Here is a 22,890-nt window from a genome sequence, read left to right on the forward strand (position 1 = left end):
TCACTCCATCATAGAAGGCCACTAGGTTAGTCAGGCAGGACTTGCCCTTGGTGAAGCCATGCTGGCTGTCTCGAATCACCTCCCTGTCCTCCATGTGCCTTAGCATAGCTTCCAGGAGGATCTGTTCCATGATCTTCCCAGGCACAGACGTGAAACTGACTGGCCTGTAGTTCCCTGGGTCTTCCTTTTTTCCGTTTTTAAAAATGGGAGTTATGTTTCCCCTTTTCCAGTCAGTGAGAACTTCACCAGGCTGCCACAACTTCTCAAATACTCAAGACAATTGCTCTGTATTCCTCCCAGGCTACCTGTCCTTGCTTCCACCCTCTGTAGGCTTCCTTTTTGTGTTGGAGTTTGTCCAGGAGCTCCTTGTTCATCCATGCAGGCCTCCTGGCATTTTTGCCTGACTTCCTCTTTGTTGGGATGCATCGCTCCTGAGCTTGGAGGAGGTGATCCTTGAATATTACCCACCTTTCCCACAGGCATTCATAACACAACTGTTTGCCAAATAAAGGTGTGTGGGATAATGTTTATAAACTTAAAAATAAAACCCAGTGGGATATCCTGCCACCTAAGCTCAGGCATTAGTTCTAACAAGAGATGAGCAGCAATCCCATTGGAATCTGTCCGCACACCCCGTTAATTAGTGAGAGGATTGCTATCAAACATGCAGGCCCTGCACAGGCCAGCCTTTACCAGGAGGTGCGTGTTTATTTGTCTAGTATCGGTGTCTGTTTCTTTCAAGATGTTACCTGACTAGGTACATAAATAACATATGGCAAGGATCTATAACTCTTGTGCAGGTCTTGCCTGATAATGATATATTAAAAACATATCAGCTTCCTGATTCTGCAGTTCAACAATGCTATTCAACCAAGCAGAAAGACATAAAGTAACTAGCTAACTGAACTTTAGGTTTTATAAAGCTTTTATTGGTTCAGGAGCTAAGGATAATAATATTTAAGCACTTGAAACACTTCCTTATGAAGTGCAGCTATGCTCTGAGGGGGGAAAAAAGGCTCTAAAACTGATAGCTGAGTTTACTATTTGAATTGTCTTCACAGCAGATTTACTCAATTTACTTGTCTTTTTTCCCCCCCAAAATACATGCAATGAAAGCTTAAATCATATTCCATTCTTGGTCACTTTTGCAACTTCCTTAGTCATAACCGTGGTTTTGTTGCTATTAATTAATAATTTTACTGATAGTGTATAAGCCAGGGTAAAATCCAGGTCACTCTCCAAGTTGTCTTGGCTCGGCAAAGAAATAAACAGTAATTAAATGAAGCATCTAGCATCCTGTTGACAAGAAATGAAACAGTAGGTGTGGAAACCGCTGGGAAGTTTGGCTGCCAGATATTGTAATGAACTGAACATTAACATTCTTGTGTCCAAATGTGAACCAAGTGAAAATGCTGTCTGGGAAAGGGATCTTCTACGTGGAGGAAAACAAAATGAAGCACTTTCTTGGACCTGTCTACTAAATAACTTTTTAGTACATGGAATTTGTGCTTTACAGAAGGGGGAATCTTCCCCAGATTGTGTATTTCCCATGTTTTTTTGCAGATATTGTTTATTTTCACTGTCCTCTATGCAGACTTATAGCCATCACTTTTCTGGCAGCCTGATTACAATAAAGACTTTAAGCCTGCAAATGAACACAAACTAGCTGAGTGGCCCCATCCCCTGTGCGGGAGTTGTAAAAAGCAACGTTTTCCAAAAGGTAAAATACGAGTTCCTTACAGGTCTTGAAAAGTAAATGGGAGGTATATGCTTGCAGCAGGTGAGCCTATCCTGAAAACAGACTCCTCTATCCACAAGAAGTCTTTCATCAAGGAGACGAAAGTGCAGCACTTCCAGGCACACTGGAGGTGATTTGGATGCCTCAGTCTGTCAGTGCCTTGTCTTCTTAGGCCCCAGGGCTGTTTTTGCATTAAAGCTTCATACAGAGATTAGTGGCTGGTCCTGAAACGCAGGGAAACATTTCTGCCATTTTTTCTCTTTGCACAGAGTTTAAGATCATTGCAGTTTTGCACTCATCGTTCAATGGGAGCTTGTTTGATTTCTGGGTTGGAGCTTGATCAAAGGTCCACTGAAATAAACATACCACTTACACTAAACTTCATGGGCTTGGGAATCAGGCAGTTGATCTTCCTGAAAAATTTCCCAAAAGTAGAGCTGTAAAGTACTTGAATGATGTCATGGAACTTGTTTGGCACACAGGAAGGGCAGGGAGTTCTGGAAAGAAGCTGCAGCTTTACAGAGAAAATGAAGACAAGGGCAAGGCAAGGATATGTTAGGAAGGATGCTTGGACCAAGTGATTGAGAAAGAAGTTTGAAGAAAGCGTCACGGACCTATACAGGGATATAGAGATGAAAGGCCCAAGATGAGAATCAAGTATTCAAACTGAATGCAAAAAGCAAGAGGAAATAATCGGCAAGGTTCAAATGAAAAATGGCATGGATAGAATGGAAGGAGAGAGGACTTTGAATACCAGTAATAGAGAAAGATAATGTAACACAAAGTGAAGAAAAAGCAAAGTGGGAAAAACAGTGGCAGCCCAGAAAAAGAAACAGGCTGAGAGCAGAAAGCAACTTGTGGATACGAGACCATGTTGTACCTTTAAGTGTGCCTTGCTTACGTCTCTGTGTATAAATGTGTGTAAAGGAGCATAAAGTATTTGGTAGTTAAAGGACTATTTTTAATCTGAGAGGAATGAATGAGTTTGCTACATGTGCATGTCCTCTCCAGTAAGAAGTTCATCTTCTATGTATTGTGCTTGCTGCCAGTGCTTTCTCAACGAAGAGAGCGTATATTGCGCACCCAAGTTTTGGGCTTCTGCTGTAATTGGTATTTCAATGCAGAAACATTTCTGCAATAAGACTAACTTACTGTGGCATGTTTTTTCAAGTTATCTGGCAAACGATGCTTCTGAAGATGTTTGCATGAGCTTCCTGTCATTTTTCCTATTTATTACAACTTTTCAAACTAGGGATTTAAAATTGACAATATTAGGCTATGTGCTTTCTCAGTTGAACTAGTGTAATCTGGATTGATCAGCTCATTTCTCTATTGTCAAGTCAATTTGCCTTTACTTGCCAACCCAAATAAGAACTGAACTTCAAATAGATGATTAGAACTTCATGTTCTATTTAAATACTTGCTTTTGTTGTGCTGGTATGTCATTGCCTGACCACTCATAATTAGAGCTTGTTGAGAGATTTTTAAATGCTATTATATCAAAACCAAATTTTTCTAGTCAAAACTAAGAGGAAGAGGTCCAAAATAGTGCATAATTTAGTGGCTGGAGTACTTGAGGGAAGACTTGTATCACGCAGATCTGAGCCTCCTTCTTGTGTAATGCACAATCTAGTAGGACCCTGATAAGCTTTGTAATGATACCCTGCAAGGCCACTCAAAAGGACATGCTTTATTTAAGGGTAAGCCTTAAAACAGAGTGGTCTTATTTGCTTCAGAATCAGTAGTTAAGGCTGCAGGGATGTGCTGGTTGGCTATAAATGAGTATTAATGTTCAAAGACCTTTGATACTTTAAAAAAAAGAGGGGGTGGGGCAAAGAATAAAAAAGGTGGAAGTGAAACTTCGAACCTATTTAAAAAAGGTGTTAAGATTGTGTTTCCCTTGGAAGAAAAAAAAAAAAGACAAACATGCAGTCCTATTCATCTGTAACAGTTTTAGCTTATCAGTGCTCACCAGAATATAGTGGCTCAGTCCTGCTCAAACACGGGTTGCAGTAGTTTGTCCTGTGCTTGTGTAAGGTATGCATGTAGACAGGAGAATTCTTGTGAATTCTGGATTTCATGCTTTGCTTTTTAAGCGCTTAATCTGATGATTTTCTGAAGGTATAATCATCATCTTACCCTGTCAAGCTCTATTATTCCATATCCCATCTTATCTTATCCCATCTTATATTATTCCATTTCCCATCTTACTTGTTACTGAGCTGTCAGTGTATAATCTTCATTTGGCCAACAGGTAACAAGAAAAACTAATGAGCGGATAAATCATTTGCATCTGGCACTGTGAACATACACAGATGAAATAACTTATAAAGCTTATTCATACTTCACATTTTTGGTGCAGTATGCAAAGGCGCTGTTGGGTTAGGGCAGGGTAGACTTAAAGATCCGAGAGCATTTCCTGGGTGTGAAGAAGAGCTGTGCAGATAAGCAGTACTGTGCCAAAAATAAGTTTTGAGATGTGAAGAGAGGAACCTAGGGAAGGAGGGGTAGGAACTGTACTGAAGGTCTGAGCACCAGAAGGAACAAGAGCAGAGATCCTTAGAAAGGTTCTTAAAACTGTGAGCAGTGGTGTGACCAAAGCCTGTTTTCTGACAGAGTTGTATTTCAAGGCTGCATATATTCCAGTATGGAACTCTGATATTTTGCAAAGTTTAAGCAGAAGCTTTGATAGGAGTTACTGCCTTGCCAGATACTGTTTTTACGAAACCCGTAGAAACTTACTAACACGCTGTCAAATTTGGTTGTAATTGGAAAATAGCTTCAAAAGACTTCTAGGGGAGAACAGACTGGCTCATACGTGTATATAAGCTTTAAAACAAATATTTTCTGCCTGGATTTTAATGTCAAATGCTTTGGTCATGGTGTCTCTTTTGCTTTTAATGACCAAGTTTGAGAAAAGAGACACTGTCAGTCATTCATCACTGGTGTCAATGTAGTTAATTTGTATTCATGCAGAACCCATGCCATTAAAGTTCATGCAAATTCAGTGTTACTTTTTCAGAGTCTCTTCCAACAGCAACAAAAAACCTCGTTTCCTTAATTCTAGGGATGTAATCCTCTTGCTGAGACTGGTCGAAGCAAACTGCAAAATCAAAGAGCTGTCCTAAACCAACAGATCTTAAGAGCAGTAAGAATGCGAGCTGGTGCTGAAAATCTTTTAAGGTATGTGTTGTGACTTCCTAGTTCTCTTGCCTGAGCAACAAAATTACTTTTTAAAAAATTTTTTTAAGTCTCTTAGCTATTGCTTTTTCCCAGTCCGCCTAACCGCTCCCCTAACATGCTGCATAAATTACTGCTGGATGTTTGTGAATCTCCCTGGAGTTTTTTTAATGCTGTAGCTCTATAGAGTTACTACCTGCTATAAAGTGCACTTTCAAAGCTGCTGTGTTGTAGCAAATGAGCTGAATGTTAGACTATCTTATGTTGCTCAGTTTGATCAGCTTTATTGGTAGTGATAATGGCAAGTGAACCTTGCTGAATATTGTAATGAGTCCTTCTTTACACCTTAAATCAAATAAAGGTATTGTCATTATGCTGTTGCTTTTTCCAAGATCTGTTAGATCTGTGCTCTGCAGTGGAAAGGACCATCAGTTGCCTTATTTATTCCATGTAGTGGTGATATAGGAGCAGCAGGGTAGCACACATCTAATTTGAGCTGGGTTACAATTGCCACCAAATTCTCCTACAGTTTGAGGTAACTGGAAGAGACTTTGTCCTTTATTTGTTATGTTTTGCCCACCAAATCTTTTTTTAAGACAGTTTCTTATGTGGCTGTCCCCACAGAAATAGCCTAATGTTGACCCTATCTTGAGGCTATTGCATCCTGTGATTAACTGCTTAGCAAACAGTCCTGTAGCTGAAAATTTCCCCAATACTCATCTGCAATAGTCTCCTATAGTGTCTGTTTCTCTGCAGCTGGAGGAACAATGGGTCTCCGAGAACAAAATAGTCAATATACTTCCCTTAGAGAAGTGCAAATGCTTGCACTTAGAATTCACTTTTCTTAAACTTGCCATTAACTGATAGGTTGCCCTTTGCCTGTCACCTGCCTTTATCTCCATGCTTGGCAAGAGGTGATAGGTCCAAAGCTTATGTAGTTTTAGCCTCTGTGACTGACTACATTTTGCTTTGTTTTCTGATAATTGACTTAAGGAGTAAGACTTAGGCTCTTTTGCTACCTTCTGTATGCATAGCGAAATCCTTGTATCTGCTTTTGAAACTAAACACTGTTCATTCAGTAGATGTTTCTGCATGCCAACTCGGGAGTGTTTTGGAAAGGCTAAAGAGATGGGTAGTATCTAATGTGAACACTGGTTACTCTAACATTCAACCTAAAGATGTCCTAAAGTTTGGCTCCTGATTTAACTGCTGAAATACTGAAGTTGCTTAGTGGGAACTAAGCCTGTTGGAAGAGTAGAGGATCAGACTGATTCCTAAGTTATTAAAAATCTAAAATGAATTTACACCTGTTACTGTTAAAACTTGTTAGCTCTTTGAAAGAAGCAATTTTAAAAGTAACCTGACCACTAGATAGTTCACATGATTAGATGTATTTATAGTCTCCTAAGGAAAAACACGAATAAATGAGCTTTATATGTTCCGATTCTATTTGCATTTCATCAAGTTCTAAAAGAAGCAAACCAATTGCTGTCCACAAGGAGCCTTCTGCAATAGGACTTGAGAAAAAAACTGGAAATGTGGGTTTCTTTACTTTCGGCTGAAAGTAAATGCTAGGCTTGAAACAAATGATCCATATAGTGCAAAGACTCTGAAAGTCACCCTCTCCTTTTTCATTGTCTTTTTGTTCTGGAAGTTCTGAGTTAAAACTGAATTCCGAGTAGAGTTATGTGGATCTCAAGGATATCACATTGCCCCTGTTGCTATTTGTCATGACAAAGTACGTCTACAGTGCAACAACATGAAAAGGTAATCAAATTAACTCTAAATTGGCATGGATGTTGAAAGCAATATAGCCCTATTAGAGAAGTTCACCAAGATGGACCACTGGGGCTTCTGAGAAAGATATTAGAATCCCTCCTGTGGAGGACGGTAAGTTAGACCAAACATGGAGCCTTAATAACATCATAATTAAATTGCTGCTAGCGTCGCAGCTCGCCCATAAACTGGTGGTGGTGCTGCCTTTATCAAGGAAGATCCACTCCACCCTGAATTTGTGTCCAGTTTGGCTTATGCAGGCAGCAGATGTTAACATTGTTTAATTTAAGCAATCTCAGGTGTTCAATAAAGTACAGCATAGAAAATTCACAGATAATGCATATTTATAATGTGAAGTACAAGCTTAGAATTTTAGCCGTGGAATAACTAGTTCTTCACCAAGCTGCTCCATAAAACTGGAGGATTGTTCCAAGGGGAGCCTAGATGTAGGAGAGGGTTGTTCATAAATATTTATATGGGTGAATTTTATCTTAAAATATAGCTAAATGCAAAATGCTGCAAACTTAAAACAAGTTTGTTATTCTCTAATGATTTGGACTCTCTAATATAGGAGTACAGTATCTTAAGCCTGGATATGGATCAAGGCCTTTTATCTTAAACTCATACCTGTGGTTATAGATAACAGTTTAAGTCTCTTGCAAACAGTAATACTGTATGGAGAATCAGGTTAGAAATAGTGATATAATATCCTGAAATACACAAATAAGAAATTACACAGAAATGCTCTGGGGGGCTAAACACTAACATCCACTGTGCTGGCAGTTCAAAACGTTGTCATGTAAATATATAAATGGCAAAGGAAACAAGCAAACAAAAAAATCCTATTTGCATCCGACAAAAAAAAATATAGAGAAAATTGTATTGTATTAAAAAGAAATATCTTTCTACCTGTATATTTGGTTGTAAAACATTCTGTAGTAACAGTTTTATGGGAAAGTTGTTTTCTTTTATTCTTAAGATAGAGGTCTCAACAAATCATTATTCAATTTATAAAGTGGGGAAGTCTCTTTTGAAAAAATATCTCCTGACTCTCCCCACCTCCACCCTCATATCTTCTTCTAGGAAAAGATCACATAATCCAAAAAATAGGATAGTGATTCTGTTTAAGATGCTTTAGTTTTGTTGATTAATGTATCTGAAAATAAGCCTGACTCTTAATCACAGAAAAAAAATTTAGCACATAGCAAACCTTCTATGTACCTGCGTGCTGTTATTTGGAAACTATCCCAGGCTCTCTCTTGACAGAAAAACCTAATAAATTCTGAAACATGAGCTCTTGTATCATCTCTTAAGGAGATAAAAAAAAAAAAAAAATCTTAAAAATGCTGAGAATGCTAGCAAGGGGGTCAACCAAGCTTATGTACAAAAGCTTTTCCTCAGCAATAAAAAAATTATACGTCTCTTTCTTTCTGCAGAGCAACCACCAACAACAAAGTACGAGAGCAGGTACTGCTGGAACTGAGTTTTGTAAACTCAGACCTGCAGATCTTAAAGGAGGAATTGGAAGGACTTAATATCTCAGTAGAAGTTTATCAAAATACAGAGTAAGTATAAAGCTAAGTTACTCAATAATTAACAGATCCTTCTGTTTACCACTGGAAACAAAATTGTTTCTAGGTGAGTGTGAATGCTGGACGATAATTGCGTGAAAGAACAGAGAGCTCGATAGGAAGAGAACATTTTTGATGGTAGATTTTGTTGACTAAGGGTTAGTCTGCATATTTGTCTTTCACTTGAGAAAGGTATGTACCACTGATCCTTAGATACGGAGTTCCTTCGTGGAGGAAAGTATTGCAAGAACTGAAAGCTCTTGCAGCTTTATGGGGAGATACATGGCACCTAGCAGAACTTCCAGTACTAGAATGGCTAATTGGTTCAGTGCATTCTGGAGTGAGCAAACCTAGTGATATAATATCTGTTCTCAAATGCAGTGCATACAACAGTCCTCTCTTTAGCTGGAGAGTAGAAGCCCAACACCGATTTGGAGCTCAGGGCAGACTTTGAGGTAATCTTTAAGGTGTGCACTTCAGTGATAGAAATTCATAAATTAGCTGGCTAAAATAGATAAATTTTTAGTAGATGAAGTTGGAATTGTTCCAAGATATTTTTCCAACTTTAAAGAGTGCACTAAATTCAAATTGCAATGGATTCCTCAAAGAGAAAACTTCAAAGTTAAAGATTATTCATTGCCTGAATACTGCAATGATTTCAGTGTCAGTTAGATGTCTTGTTGCTCCTAAAACTAAACATTTACTATTTGATTAACATTAGCAGCTCAAGACACAAATTGAAGCACTTCTGTCATGGTTTAACCCCAGCCCGCATCTAAGCACCACACAGCTGCTTGCTCACTCCCCCCGGTGGGATGGGGGAGAGAATCAGAAGGGTAAAAGTGAGAAAATTCGTGGGCTGAGATAAAGACAGTTCAATAGGGAAAGCAAAAGCGGCGCACGCAAGCAAAGCAAAACACGGAATCCATTCACTCCTTCCCATGGGCAGGAGTGTTCAGCCATCTCCAGGAAAGCAGGGCTTCATCACACATAAGGTTACTTGGGAAGACAAACGCCATCACTCTGAATGTCCCCCCCTTCCTTCTTCTTCCCCCAGCTTTATATGCTGAGCACGACGTCATATGGTGTGGGATATCCCTTTGGGCAGCTGGGGTCAGCTGTCCCGGCTGTGTCCCCTCCCAGCTCCTTGTGCACCCCCAGCCTCCTCGCTGGTGGGGTGGGGTGAGAGGCAGAAAAGGCCTCGACTCTGTGTAAGCACTGCTCAGCAGTAACTGAAACATCCCTGTATTATCAGCACTGTTTCCAGCACAAATCCAAAACAGAGCCCTATATTAGCTACTACAAAGAAAACTAACTCTATCCCAGCCAAAACCAGCACAGCTTCATATGAAGGGGGTATAATTTTGGGTCCCTCTTAGCACTATTCTCAGTTAGGTGTTAACTTCCAGGTGGACTACAAGGAATTCTTATGTAGAGGGACTAAGCACATTTCCAGTGAGGTATCTTTCAACTAAATGCTGACCTCATGCAAAATATCAATGTTTCATTTTTCTCGAAGAGAAACTTGTGCTAAAGTTCCTGCCCTCCACCCCCATGTCAAACTTTGACAACTATGTGATGTGAAAATGTTTTTTGTTCAAAATTTTACCAGTCTTCATAGATGCATGTGAGCATCCCACCATGGCTGTGGGAATTAGAGCAAGACTCCACAAGTACTAGTCTTTCTTCTAGCTAAAGAATATTTGAAATATTTGGATTCTCAATGAAGGGTGAGCCGTAGGTCAGGCCCCAAGGCAGGTAGAAGCCTTGCGGCTGGACAGTAGTATGCTTTTTATTCTCTCCTGATCCTATTTCCCCAGTCTGTTTTGAAGGGTGTTTTACCTTCCTGATGCTGTTCATTCTAAGCTCTAAATGCTTTTTATGTTCCATCAGCTAAAATAATTCACTCCCTCTGTAACTGCTCTTCAGCCTTTAATAGCAAATAGCTATTAATAGTTGCTCTCTGAATCTATTGTGCACAGTCATCAACATGAGGTCACACCCATGTTACTACGTTACACCAGTCTGAAGGGTTGGCCTTCCCAGTACTTCCACACATCTCAGCTGGATTGAGAAGCGTGACGCTATTTTTACTCAGTTCAGGAAATCCAGGATCACCTCCCTAACTGTTCAATGCCCCCATAATGTTGACTCCATGGGTGTGGCACCTTGGAAACTTAAAAAATAGAAATTCAGTTCCTTTGAATGACAAATGCTGGTGTCTACAGGGACCATGGGTGGTACTAGAATTCATTAAATCAGTAAATTAGGATTTCTTTTGCCTATGTCTCACTTCCTTTTGGGGAAAAAGTCTTGATATAATCTGTTGTAAAAGTGTTGTGGTTTGTCCTAAAAGCATCGTCAGAAATCAGATCATTTGCACTACCTGCAGTGGTGTTTTGGCTCTGTATCCTGGAAGTCCTTTTCAAGCTAGCAGAGCCACTTTCTGGATCATGCCAACCAGTTTAAGGACTCTTCCTCTGCTGAGGAAGCTGCGCTCCTACTCCCACCCTTCTGAGGCGGAGTTTTCACCAGTAAGAAAGTGATTTTGCTGGCTTTGCTGCTAAGACCATAAATGAATCTCACCCATAGGATTTTGTAGTTGGTAATGGAACGCTCTAAACAATGATTAGAGAGTCAATCAGTTGTTTTCAGGAAAAAGGAAAATGTCAGATAAACCTTTTAATTGCCTGATACTGATCCGTTAAACCTACTCAACAAACTATGTATCTGGAAGCAATTCTGATCTTTCTTTTTTATAATTGGGTAATATGCTTAGTGGAAGAGCATTATATGTAGTTTTTGAGGGATAAATGGTGCTCTTGAGTTCTTAATAGTCTTATTAGCTAGCATTGTTTACTAATATGATCCGGGTTTAAGTCTGTGATACAGATGTGTATTCGCTTGAGGATCAGATTTTTTTTAAGTCACAGTTCTCATCCTTATTGCCCTTTGATATTTTAGAGTCGACTTGTTTAGAGGTTAACACCTAGCATTGTCTGCAAACTAAGTAGTTCTCAGACTTTCTAGTCTTAGATCTTTCACTGTTAAAGTTGGTATACTTTGGCCCTGCTTTTCCCCGTGTTAGATACACATCACTTCTACATATGAATCCATTGGTAGCATGTAAAATACTGATGATAACTATTGATGATTACCATAGCTCTTACCATGGCAGATCTCCTAGTAGCTGTGGAGCTGTTTTCTGTCCATATATCTTGTGCAGGTGTATAAAGGTTGAGCTAAATTGCAGTAAGCCAGCCTTTGAGAGTCTCCTTTTCTTTCCTTTGAAGGAAAAATAGGCTTAAATGAAAAAAAAAAAGCGCAGGCAAGTAGCTTTCCTCACTCTTTTCTTGAGGCGTCATAGGCCATTAAGTAGACTTTCTTGGACAGGAAGGAACTGTTGTAAACTATGTACCTTTTACCTGAACACCCATCAGCATACTAACTTTCTGTCATCAAATGAAACAAAAGTTATTATCTTATCAACAGACAAACAGAAAACAAATATTTCTGAATCTTTTTGTTTTTTTCCATAGAGAGACTTTCAGCATTCCCTTGGTACCTCTTGGCCTGAAGGAAACCAAAGAAGTGGACTTTACACTCCCCCTCAAGGTAAATTTCAGAGACACATTTCAGAATGGATAGTTAACAGAAATAACTTCCATTTCAGATTTGTTTAAAAACGCAGAAGTAATTTAGTACAAATTATTTTTTGTTTTATTTGCCCTAAAACTGAGATCACAATGTGTTTAAAAATTAACCACCAATTATTTGGGTCATTGCTAATATCTCACTAGGACAAGAAGTCAGAAAATGTTATAAGAAATCCCCCTGTAGAGACAGTAGAGTTAAACCAAAGAGAATAAAAGAATCCTTCTACATTTTTTGGTTCCAATAAGACTATTGATTACTACTCTAAGTGTGAAAGGAAGTAGTAATTAAGGTTTTACTCAGCATAACGCAGTGATACTCCAACCTGCACTAACCAAGCTAGCTCAGTTGGGAAGCAGTGTTGCAGCATTAACACTGCTTGTTTGTTGGCTAATACACTTTGCTGGCTATTTGAGCCACCTTCTGTACTTTTTTTGGACTACTTACTGTGTATTATGCAATGTAGATTTTATCTCATGGTAAATCATCTTATATCACCGTAGCATTTGTCTCTGCTTTTACTTCTGTAGGTTAATCTCCATGGTCAAATTATGGTACCACTTTATGCCATCTCAGCTTTGTTAATTTAAGTGGAATTGCACTAATATAGCTGACAAGAATTTGGCAGTCTCTTTCTGGTAACAAGTTTTTATGGTCACTTGATTCCCTTGTTGTTTTAGCTAACAGGGTTCATTTGTCGCTTTCAAAACCACTAAGTGTTGTTGTTTTAAAACCCAATGGAGTTGATGTAATAGGTGTTTGGTTCCTTTACATCAGACTGAAATTTCTTGTCTTGGATACCAAATCAAATTATTAGTTTTATTGTCTTTTTGTAGTCTCACTGCTATATGTTACTATACTGTGGACTGGAAGGGAGTAGACAACATGCAAATCACAACTGAATCAATTTTGTACTGTTTGCAGCTGCAGAAAGAAATTGATGAATAGTTTAGGTTAATTTTAGATATTCCAATTTTTTTCCTTTTTTTTTTTTTTAGGACTTTATTCTGGAACATTATAGTGAAGACAGTTCTGAGTATGAAGACGAAATAGCAGATCTCATGGATCTGAGACAAGTAAGTTAAGTATGGCATACCATGAGGTCTTTTAATCTACAGTTGTAAATAACAACATTTGTATGGAATCAGAATATGCCACTATTACTTATAACTTACCATATTCTTATTGACTTCATTTCTGAGATATGGAACATGAATCTCCATTGTCCAAGAGCTTTACAATCTGAGTAAAGAACAAGTGAAGAAAAAGATGAAGTTATGCAAAGTGATCGAGCTAGTGACACAACTTTTTAAACCTTGTAAATCTAAGATTTGTCTTACCTACTTTCTTTACTTTAAATTATTTTAAATTTAGCAGGAAGAGTGTTGAAGTGAATGCATCTGGCAAAAGACTGTAGTAGAATGGTGGTTACTTCTAACTATTGTGTTTCCTGTATTATACTAGAAACTTAAACTTTCTTTGTAGCTTTCATAAAACACCTACAATCTTTAATTAACTCTGCGACTTGCCAAACAGATACTCTCTGCTTCCTTAAAGGTTATGTGCAACTGAAAAACTCTTATTTGGAATGCATCCATATGGCCTTAAGCTTACTGTTCTCAGATTCCACACATTTCTATGATATGCAGAAGTCCAAGGGAAGCAGAGCTTTATCCTTGGTGTTTCAGTATTCATCCTGTAACTCAACAGAATACACTTTAATCTGTTGTATTTTAAGGCCTGCCGCACTCCTAGCCGAGATGAAGCTGGCATCGAGATGTTGATAAGCTATTTCCTTCAACTTGGTTATGTAGAAAACAGATTTTTCCCACCCACCAGGCACATGGGAGTTTTATTTACATGGTAAGTGTGTAGTTCGTGTCCATCTTTTGTCTTTTTTTTTCCAGAACACTGTTAATCATTAACTGTCTTCTGCTTAAATTGAAGCATGTCAGCATGTTTCCGCCCCCCACTCCCTGCAACGTGTGTTGTCAAATTTTTTTTTTTTTAGTGTTAAGAGTAAACCTGAATACAGTACGCCCTTTTCATGCTTAGAGTGAAGCCATTGGCTAGATTATGATTTGGGCTACAGGTTAGCACAAGGGAAAAAGAGAGAGAATAATCTTAATTTTGGACAACTGCAGATGTTTCCTGGACTCTGAACCTTGGTGCATGAAGCAGATGGGGAATGGGTCAGACTTTAATTTTCCTCCTTCAATTTGTTAAGAAGAGCATTTGGGCAGTGGAGTGTTTACTACATCTATGAGCAAAGTTTGACTCTGAATTCAGAATTTTTATTTTTATGATGAAAAAAGATGACTACCATGCAGCCAAGAGGAACTGTTAAATTTTTAGTCATAACTGCAAGAACAAACTCTAAAACACAAGCTTATAGAGGATCTGACCATGCCAATAGCTGATCTTTGGCAACATCTAAGTACGAGAACATAGCAGCACATATGTATACTTCCCCAGTATACTCTCAGCCTCTGTGAAAGGCTTAGTTTTCTATGCACTTCTGAGTTAGATAAAATATGCTTACGGAGGTACTGCTGTAAAACCTGCCAAAAACTAAGCCTCAAATAAAGCCATTCTCTGGCTTGCAGCACTTAGATTGTCCTCACAGTACATAATGGTATTTCTATTCACCTTCATTTTCACTGTAGCAGAACAATTATTAAGAATTCCACTGCTTTTTTGGAAAATCAGAATGAAAATACCTGTTGTTTCAATGGACTCTGCTAATCTTAACGCTTCTTCTAATATTTGTTTCCCAAGGTATGATTCCTTCACAGGTGTCCCAGTGTGTCAGCAAAACCTGTTGCTTGAAAAAGCTAGTATTTTATTTAACATTGGAGCCCTTTACACCCAGATTGGAACAAGATGCAATCGTCAGACCCAGGCTGGACTTGAAAATGCTGTTGATGCTTTTCAGAGAGCTGCAGGTACAAATTTAAAAATATTGGGAAGGTCTTTATGCAAATGTTCCTAATCTCATCCTGACATCCTGCAGATTTCTGCATTACCCAAAAAAGGAGGAATAGGGAAATTCAAGAAGACTAGTGAAGAGCTGAGATGAAGCTTTAATTCAAAACCTGGAACAGTAGTCTGAACATGCAGATAAAGACAGTGAATGCTGTGGTTAACGATTAATGAACTGCAGTTCAAAGGTCCGAGTAATAGCCCTAACATTAACTGCTTCACTGTTCATTCTTTGTTTCACCAACATAGCTGCTTTTACCTCAGTGATATTACACTGGTGTAAAATCTGTACAAGAAACAATTTAAAGGGTTGATAAAGGGCTTAAAACCTAGTTTTCCATATGGTCTCTTCACAATTAAACTTACTGTGTTCTCTGGTGAAATTTGCAATTCATTGGAAGTTGACTACCTATTTTCCACAGATTCCAAAGGCAAACAGGTTCAAAATAATCAACCAATCTGTGTCCCAAGCGAAGAAAAATACAAATTCTAATAAAGGGAATCATATCCCTTGAACTAAGATGTTATACAAGCTTTTGTTTTGGTTTTTTTCCAAGTAGATTTTCTAATTTTTTTGTAAATGTCATCTGTGCTATGCATAATGCTTAAAGACATGACCTATGTAATTAATATGTACTATAAGATCTATTTCTGCACTAACAGTCTGTGGCTACTGGTTTCCACTGTATGAGTAGCTTTATCAGCTACAAACTGAGGACCACAGTGTTAGATTGTCATAAAACCCCTCTTGAATACACAGCTATCAAAAAAAATTTGATAGTATTTCTTCATGCATTTATTAAATAAATTGTTTTTTCAACCTTTGTATTTCATCTAAAAAATTTCAGTACTTGAGAAATTTCTCCATTTTGCTGCTGCTTCTTCCATTTTGCAAATAAAACATCACTGCTTTTCACTTCAACGTATTTGCAGAACAGAATTAATTCACAAATTGAAATGCATCATTTGCTACCACAGTACCTTTGCAGGGCCCCAAAGCAATGTGCTCAGGAGGCATTTCATTGTACCTGTGCACGGCTCCGTAACACTGTTCATTATGTTGGTAGAGACATGATATAGAGCATTAACCGTTTCTCTGTGCTGAATGGAAAATGTTGCACAGAGTTTATCCTCAACAAAGCTCTCAGTGTGTATATGCTTACTGCATAAGCAGAAATACGTTGAGAATGAAAAAAAATCTGCCCCTCCCCGTACTTTCAGTTCCTTTCAGTAGGGCACTCTATCAGTACTTGGGATGTGCCTGGCAAGGGGCAGGGGGGTTTTCTGGTGCAAAAAGGCAGAGACGGCCATAATGCAAATTTGTGTAAGGGCATACTAATAAGTTAAAAGATACATAAAAAATGAAAAATCTCAGAAACTGATATAGGAAAATGCAGCACAACATGGCCAGAACTGAATGAGTGGCAAGAATTAAGATTACAGAAGATGAGACATTTAAAAAGCAGAGGTCTTATCGTTACACTTTTGTAGTATTATCAGCAATTAGCAGGCTAGTAGAACTCACTAAACCAGTTGGATGACGTGCATGCTGAAGGTTACGCTTCCATCCGTGAAACTGTTAACTTAATGTTTGCACTACAGTTAGTGTTTGTTTTTAATTTGATAAATGATAGAAACGATTAATATGTTGGTAGAACCAAATGTCTAGAGCAGAATCTAATTTTATCCTATTAAATATACTGTTCTAGTTTACTTACAGGGATGGAACTGAGCTTTCACTGGGACACACAATGCACTTAGCAGCATCTGAAAAGGAGACTCTTAATTAATTAAGTTTATATGTTTGTGGTTTTTCCTTCCATCCAAGGGCTCTACTGTCACCTCCTTATAGTGGCGCAGATTTCTGTTTCTTTCTGTCCTATGTAAAAGCCCTAGCCTACCACTCCCAAGTACAAGTCGCATTCAGTTCAGCACAGCTTTACGGTCAATCACAAGAACTGTTATAAGCAAATCTGAAGGTACTGCCCTTAAAACTTGCAGCTTCTGTTGCTCTTCTGAATAGTAATTTTGAGAACTGTGCCTGGAGATTTTTGATGGGAATGCAAAGCAAAACCTGTAGGTCAGTTTAATTTCATGTCTACTAAGAATCCCTTCAGATTGCTATAGTGCAATACTAGAAAGCATGCTTTCAATCTTAATTATTATGGTACATGCTAGAATTAAGTTCACTTGTTTCTGTCTTTGTAATGCTGACAAAACCATTTTGTAATTTCAGGAGTCCTAAGCTACTTAAAGGAGACCTTTACTCACACACCAAGTTATGATATGAGCCCAGCTATGCTGAACGTACTAGTAAAAATGATGCTTGCACAAGCTCAGGAGTGTGTTTTTGAGCAGATTGGTCTTCCTGGAATACGCAATGAGTTTTTCACACTAGTGAAAATGACACAGGAAGTTGCCAAGGTAAAATATGAGACTTAAAACTTAGTCTTTCAAATAACTGTTTACAGTGCCATGTTACTAGCTACAGCCTCTAGTAATACTAACAGAATTTATTAAACCTAAATGCTAACAACCGTTACTGAAAACCAAAAGTAATAAGGGACACCTCACAAGCTACAATGAGAATCACAACCTTTCAGAAGATTAAAATGCAAATAGCTGCAATTTAAATATAATTATTTTAGAACCGTTATGATTTGTTTTTAATTCATAATTGATGAAGTTTTAATAGAAACACACTGGAACACTTGGGCAGTGAACTGGCTGAAGGCTTTTTACAAGCTATTTATCATATTGCTCTTTCAAACAGTACAGATCTTGTCCACAAAGCAACATATAAAAGGACGGGGTTGTTTGTATAGTTCTCTGTTAAGTATTGAACACAACCTGTCTGTTATTTCCCAGCAGCTGGAGGTTATGCAAACCTAAAAAGCTTAAGTCCAAAAGAATAACTAAATTGTAACTGGGTGAAGGACCCTGATGAGCAGAGTCAGATTGGTAGCTGCAGAGCTGTCTTGGGACTTGGCTGAAAAGTGGAGAGGCAGGCTGTGCCCCAGGAGGTAGTGTTCATACTTGATTGAGGTTGTTGACACCAAAAATTGGGTATGCTAACAAGATACGAATATGCTTTCTGAGCCATTTCAGAGTAGAAGATACGTAATTGGTTCCACGCTAGATAAATGGGCAAAGCCTATCCTACCAATCCTGTAAAGCCACCCTGACTTATCTGTAGGATTGATCAGCTGCAGGGGAAAGAATTTTGGATTCTGCCAGGTGGAGTTGTTTGATCCATTAAAGCAGCATTCACTGCTTGAAAAACTATTTTATTTCCTCTGCATAAAGGATAGTAGCCCAGTTTTAACTAGACCACACAAACTTAAGGCTAGATATTACTCCGCAGTTTCAGAAATGAAGCACAAACCTACTGTATGAGTATGCTTCACGCTTTTTCTCAGCTGAATTAACCTGATGAGATGTATTTGTAAATTAAAAACCATTTATTATATGGTGTTCTGATTGAACTCTGAAGCCATATAGATTGACTGACTTAGTCCATCTGTTCTTGTCATAATTGATTTACTTTTCTTGTAAGGGAAAAATCAGAGATGGAATTCCAAATTTTCTCAAAGCTTATTTCCAGCCCTAACCATTCCCTCCCCCCCTCCCCTCGATGTGATGCACATGAAATTATCTTAAGGCTGAATATAATATCCCTTACTTGAACTCCTAATAACTAATGTTAAATTCTCATACTTCAATTCTGTGCTTTATTTTAGGTGGGAGAGGTTTACATGCTGGTTAACACTGCAATGAATCAGGAACCAGTGAAAGAGAATATTCCCTATTCCTGGTCTAAACTGGCACAAATAAAGTCAGACCATTACAAAGCTCTGGCGCATTACTTCATTGCCACCATTCTGTGTGACCATGAATGTAAGAATCATACATTTTCTATATATTCATATAAATAACAATATTAGACCAAATTGTAATTGTTTATGTGTTTATGAATAAGACTAGGAGTCAGGAACTTTGGGGTTTCAATATATGTTAATCTGTGGCCATTTTCCCGTTCGGATATGAGGCTATGCTTTTTTGTCCTTTACAGAAGAATGTGAAAGTTCAATAAACTAACTTTTGCAGAAACAAAAGAAATATTATATCTGTTATACGCCACTAAATTGTTCAATTCTTGTCAATATGTTCTGGCATATAAGTATGTATTACTTACATACTGCAGATGATAAAACTGATAAAAGTCCTAAAAACTTGAAATTCCCATCAATATATATGTGTAAAAATATGTGACTGCATTTGGAGAGAAGGTAGTAATAACTACACAACAATACACCTAAAGGAACAGGGCACCAAGAGATGTATGGTGGTTAATGTTCTATATCAATTATTATAGTGCAGTCCGGTGATGATGAAGATCAGCAGGAGAAAGCCTTGTCCCAATTGTATGACTACATGCCTGAAGGACTGATGGTTCTCACCGTTTTAAAGGACAAAGTTCAGAGAAAACAATTAGGTAACTGCCAGTTTCACACAGCTACTAGATACAGTTCGAAAATTACCTTGTATTTATTGTCTGTGGAGGACAACCAAGAGTTTCTCATTTTTTTCAGGGAAAGCACATTTGCGCAAAGCCATTGTTTACCATGAAGAAGCTCTAAGAGTCTGTGGTCTGTGCAAAAAGCTTCGAAACATTGATGTTCTTCAAGAGGTTTTGACAGCTGCACATAAGCGCTCACTTCTCAAATATGCTCAGCAAGAGACGGAAGATGACTTTCTCAGTCTAATCCAGGCTCCAGATATCCTTCGTAAGTATACACAGCTAGAAATAAAGGGTATCTAACCATACACATATATGCTTTCTATAGGGATATGCCTTTATTTTATATGTATACATATCTAATATGTATCCATACATAATATAAATAATGTACAGGTTATATACTGTACATTTGAGTTCAGATTCCTTACATGTTTCCTCAATCACAGTTAAATGAATTTTGTTACAGCTGCTTTACAGTGTTTCTGTCTCTGGCCACACCATTTTCTGGGGTAGATAACAACGGTTATTATTTAGAATTCAGCTTTTTCTGGTGACTATCTTGTGAGCTAGAAAAAATGAGGAAACTTTAAAAGCTAAAATCATACGGGGGAAAACTAATAACTGTTTCTTGTAGCATAACTCTTATACTGGTCTAAGTTGTTAACTCAATTTCACTGCTATTGGTTCTTCCTACCTTAGTCCAGCTCATCCAGCTCTTTCTTCATTGGAAGCAGTGGGAAAGAATGAGTGCTGGCTTTTAATTTATTTTTCTTTGAAAAATATTTAAGAGGAGAATAGCATAGTTTTGTTTGGATGGATTGTTTTAAGTTTTCTGTATTGATACTATGAGCTCTGAAGATATTTTTAAGGCAATTCAGATATTTGTGTTACATATTTTCACAAAAATGAGTTTTTCTACAGCCTGGTAAGAATTTAGGAGAAATTTTTTTCTAGCTTGGAATGCAAGAAAAAGAAAGTTGTATGTCTTTTAACTAATACTTGAGAGAAAATTAATTTGTTTTTCTTTTTGTTTTAGCTAAAACGGAATACAAAATAGAAACAATTGCTCCTCAGTTTTCCAAGGTGAAAGTTAAAGACTTCTTTCACAGGCTGGTACGTAACATGCTAATGCTGACCAACCTCTGTCATTTTGCTAGCAAGTATAAATTCACTCTAACGTGAGGGAAGGGACTTAAGTATTTCAGCCTGAAAAAATGATCCTGTAGTAACTGGTTTTTTTTTCAGAAGTTATTGGAGAGATTGCTCCTAGCTTCAGAGGTATAAGTCAACTTGAGACTAGCAAAGAATAAAAGTGCCATTTGTGTATGGCTTTGCACAGCATTCATTCTTGATAACCTTTATAAAAGTCCCATGAAGTTTCAATGGATAATTGTATACAACTTAAAGGCGGGGAGAAACATGTAGTACTTGGAGATGGGCATGCAGAATGTGTAATGTTGCATGCTACAAAGCCAGTCTTTCAGGTGGCTCTGTGTGTATCAGTGGGCAAAGGGAATTGGGAGTTGCAGTTAGGATCAGAATATGCAATGTTTCATGAATCAATTCATCTCCTCCAAAATGGAGTAATATAGGACTTTAGAGCCTGCTGCAGCCAAAAGATTCTGCACACCTTAACAGAGATCTCAGAACAACTTGGCAGTTGCTCTCACCCCACTGTTTGAAGTATCACCTGAACAGTCATGAAGTAGGGCTGAGCACACCTTAAACTTCTGGGATAAATCTCACTGTTCCATTTCAGTGGAAGTAGCTGGAAGTTAACATGAGTAAAACCTACATAAAATGAGCTTAAAGCATTATAACTTAAAAAAATAGAAATGCTTACTTACGAATGACAGTAAACCATAATGTGCCTGCTGCTATGTTACCGCCAGGGCCCGCTGACAGTGTTCTCAGCCAAGCAAAGATGGACGGCTCCACGTACCATTCACATCCACCATGAAGAAGGAGAGCTAGGATTCGGTCTTAAAGGAGGTTCGCCAGTACAGATTTATTGTCTTGATCCAGTTTGTTCTGCAGCAGTAAGTACATTGGTGCAATATTAACAATTTATCTCCGGACTCTAGCATTGCAATCTTTTAAATGTAACTTTAGCTTGTTCGTACTGGTGTGTGGAGTATTTATTGAGTTCTGCTATACATCAGCAGTATAGTCAATTCATATAATCTGAACACATTTTCAGTGCTATAAACACCTTAGATGTTAGAGTATCCATATCCCTGACATAACATTAAACTAGAGTTGATTTCTTCCTCTGTTCACACTTAATAGATAAAAAGTCCCAAATAATAAAAGCAAATGTTATTCCCCATCTAATTCAGGAAGTTTAGAAGGGATAAAGGCTTTAGAAAGTAGCAACAACAATAAGGATGAGGATCAGGAAGGGAAGGCAAGGTAGCACATGCCCAAGGAAAAAGAGGGGAAAGAACATATTATTGGCTTCTAATATGTTGTTCTTTTGGGGGGAAAAAATAAAGGGATAAAGCAGCATGCAGTGATGAGCACAGTTTAGCTATAGGAAAGGCAGAAGCAACCACAGACGTACAAATAAAAATACCGAAGAAATAAAAGTAAAAACTGGAGAGAATATCTCATGGGGGAAAACAGGGTAGCAAAAAACAGGTTTCATTTACTTAAGGAGAAAAGTAAAAACGACATAAAAAGAGCCAGCATTTGACTATGCCAGAATCACATTTATCAATGGTAACTCAAATAGGTAATTTGTATACTTGAAAAAGTTGGACGTTTCTATGTTATGTACACACTTCTGTTCCATGTGTCTGGCTAGACAATGGTTTTATAGCATCTAAGAGGGAAATGCCTTTAGGGCAGATACTGTATGATAACAAAAACATTTTACACATCTTCATAATTCCAGATAATAACCTGTGCAAAATTTTTTGACAGTCAATGGGCCTAAAAGAAGGCGACTACGTTGTTTCAGTTGGTGGTGTGGACTGCAAGTGGCTTGGAGTGAATGAGGTGCTGGAAAAATTCAGAAACGTGGGAGAGCAGCCCATTGAGATTGAGGTTATCAGTTGCCAGGATACAGCAGCATCTATGGTGTGTAATGAGGCAAATATGTTTTGCAGATTGGATATGTGAGAGTTTTTTCAGTTTCCTGGCATCAGTCCCTGATTAATGTTTACTTTCATGTAGCCAGATATCCCACTCCACCAGTGAATATATAAAGCATTCAGGCATGTGTTCAGTTTTAAACAGTCTGTTTAAATCATCATGACTGAGCAAGCTAAAGTACAGTCTGTGTGCGTAAGAATGGTTGGGGGGTGGGGGTGGTGCAGTGGAGCTACTTGGATTAATGGCATTATAAATTCCAGGGCATATTTTATTTTCCCCTAACTTGTCCCAGAGGATGAATGTGCTACCCTGTTCAGCATTGGAAAAGCCACAATGAAACAATAATGGAATGAAATAGAACATCCAAGACT

The 22,890-nt window shown here is 38.1% G+C and overlaps 1 protein-coding gene across 1 annotated transcript in view; it reads left to right on the forward strand.

Annotated features, from left to right (window-relative positions):
* RHPN2 (rhophilin, Rho GTPase binding protein 2) overlaps nt 1–22,890 on the forward strand; it is a 33,602-nt gene that overhangs the window by 8,303 nt on the left and 2,409 nt on the right. Inside the window, exons 3-15 of the mRNA XM_009320326.1 lie at nt 4,806–4,921; nt 8,131–8,259; nt 11,805–11,880; nt 12,918–12,995; nt 13,658–13,782; nt 14,698–14,864; nt 17,138–17,325; nt 18,642–18,798; nt 19,277–19,396; nt 19,494–19,688; nt 20,460–20,536; nt 21,316–21,462; nt 22,349–22,504. Coding sequence (XP_009318601.1) covers nt 4,806–4,921; nt 8,131–8,259; nt 11,805–11,880; nt 12,918–12,995; nt 13,658–13,782; nt 14,698–14,864; nt 17,138–17,325; nt 18,642–18,798; nt 19,277–19,396; nt 19,494–19,688; nt 20,460–20,536; nt 21,316–21,462; nt 22,349–22,504 — 1,731 coding nt within the window. The remainder of the gene's footprint in view (nt 1–4,805; nt 4,922–8,130; nt 8,260–11,804; nt 11,881–12,917; nt 12,996–13,657; nt 13,783–14,697; nt 14,865–17,137; nt 17,326–18,641; nt 18,799–19,276; nt 19,397–19,493; nt 19,689–20,459; nt 20,537–21,315; nt 21,463–22,348; nt 22,505–22,890) is intronic.

This window comes from Pygoscelis adeliae, unplaced genomic scaffold (genome assembly GCF_000699105.1).
Source record: "Pygoscelis adeliae isolate BGI_AS28 unplaced genomic scaffold, ASM69910v1 Scaffold62, whole genome shotgun sequence".
Classification (NCBI taxonomy): Eukaryota; Metazoa; Chordata; class Aves; order Sphenisciformes; family Spheniscidae; genus Pygoscelis; species Pygoscelis adeliae.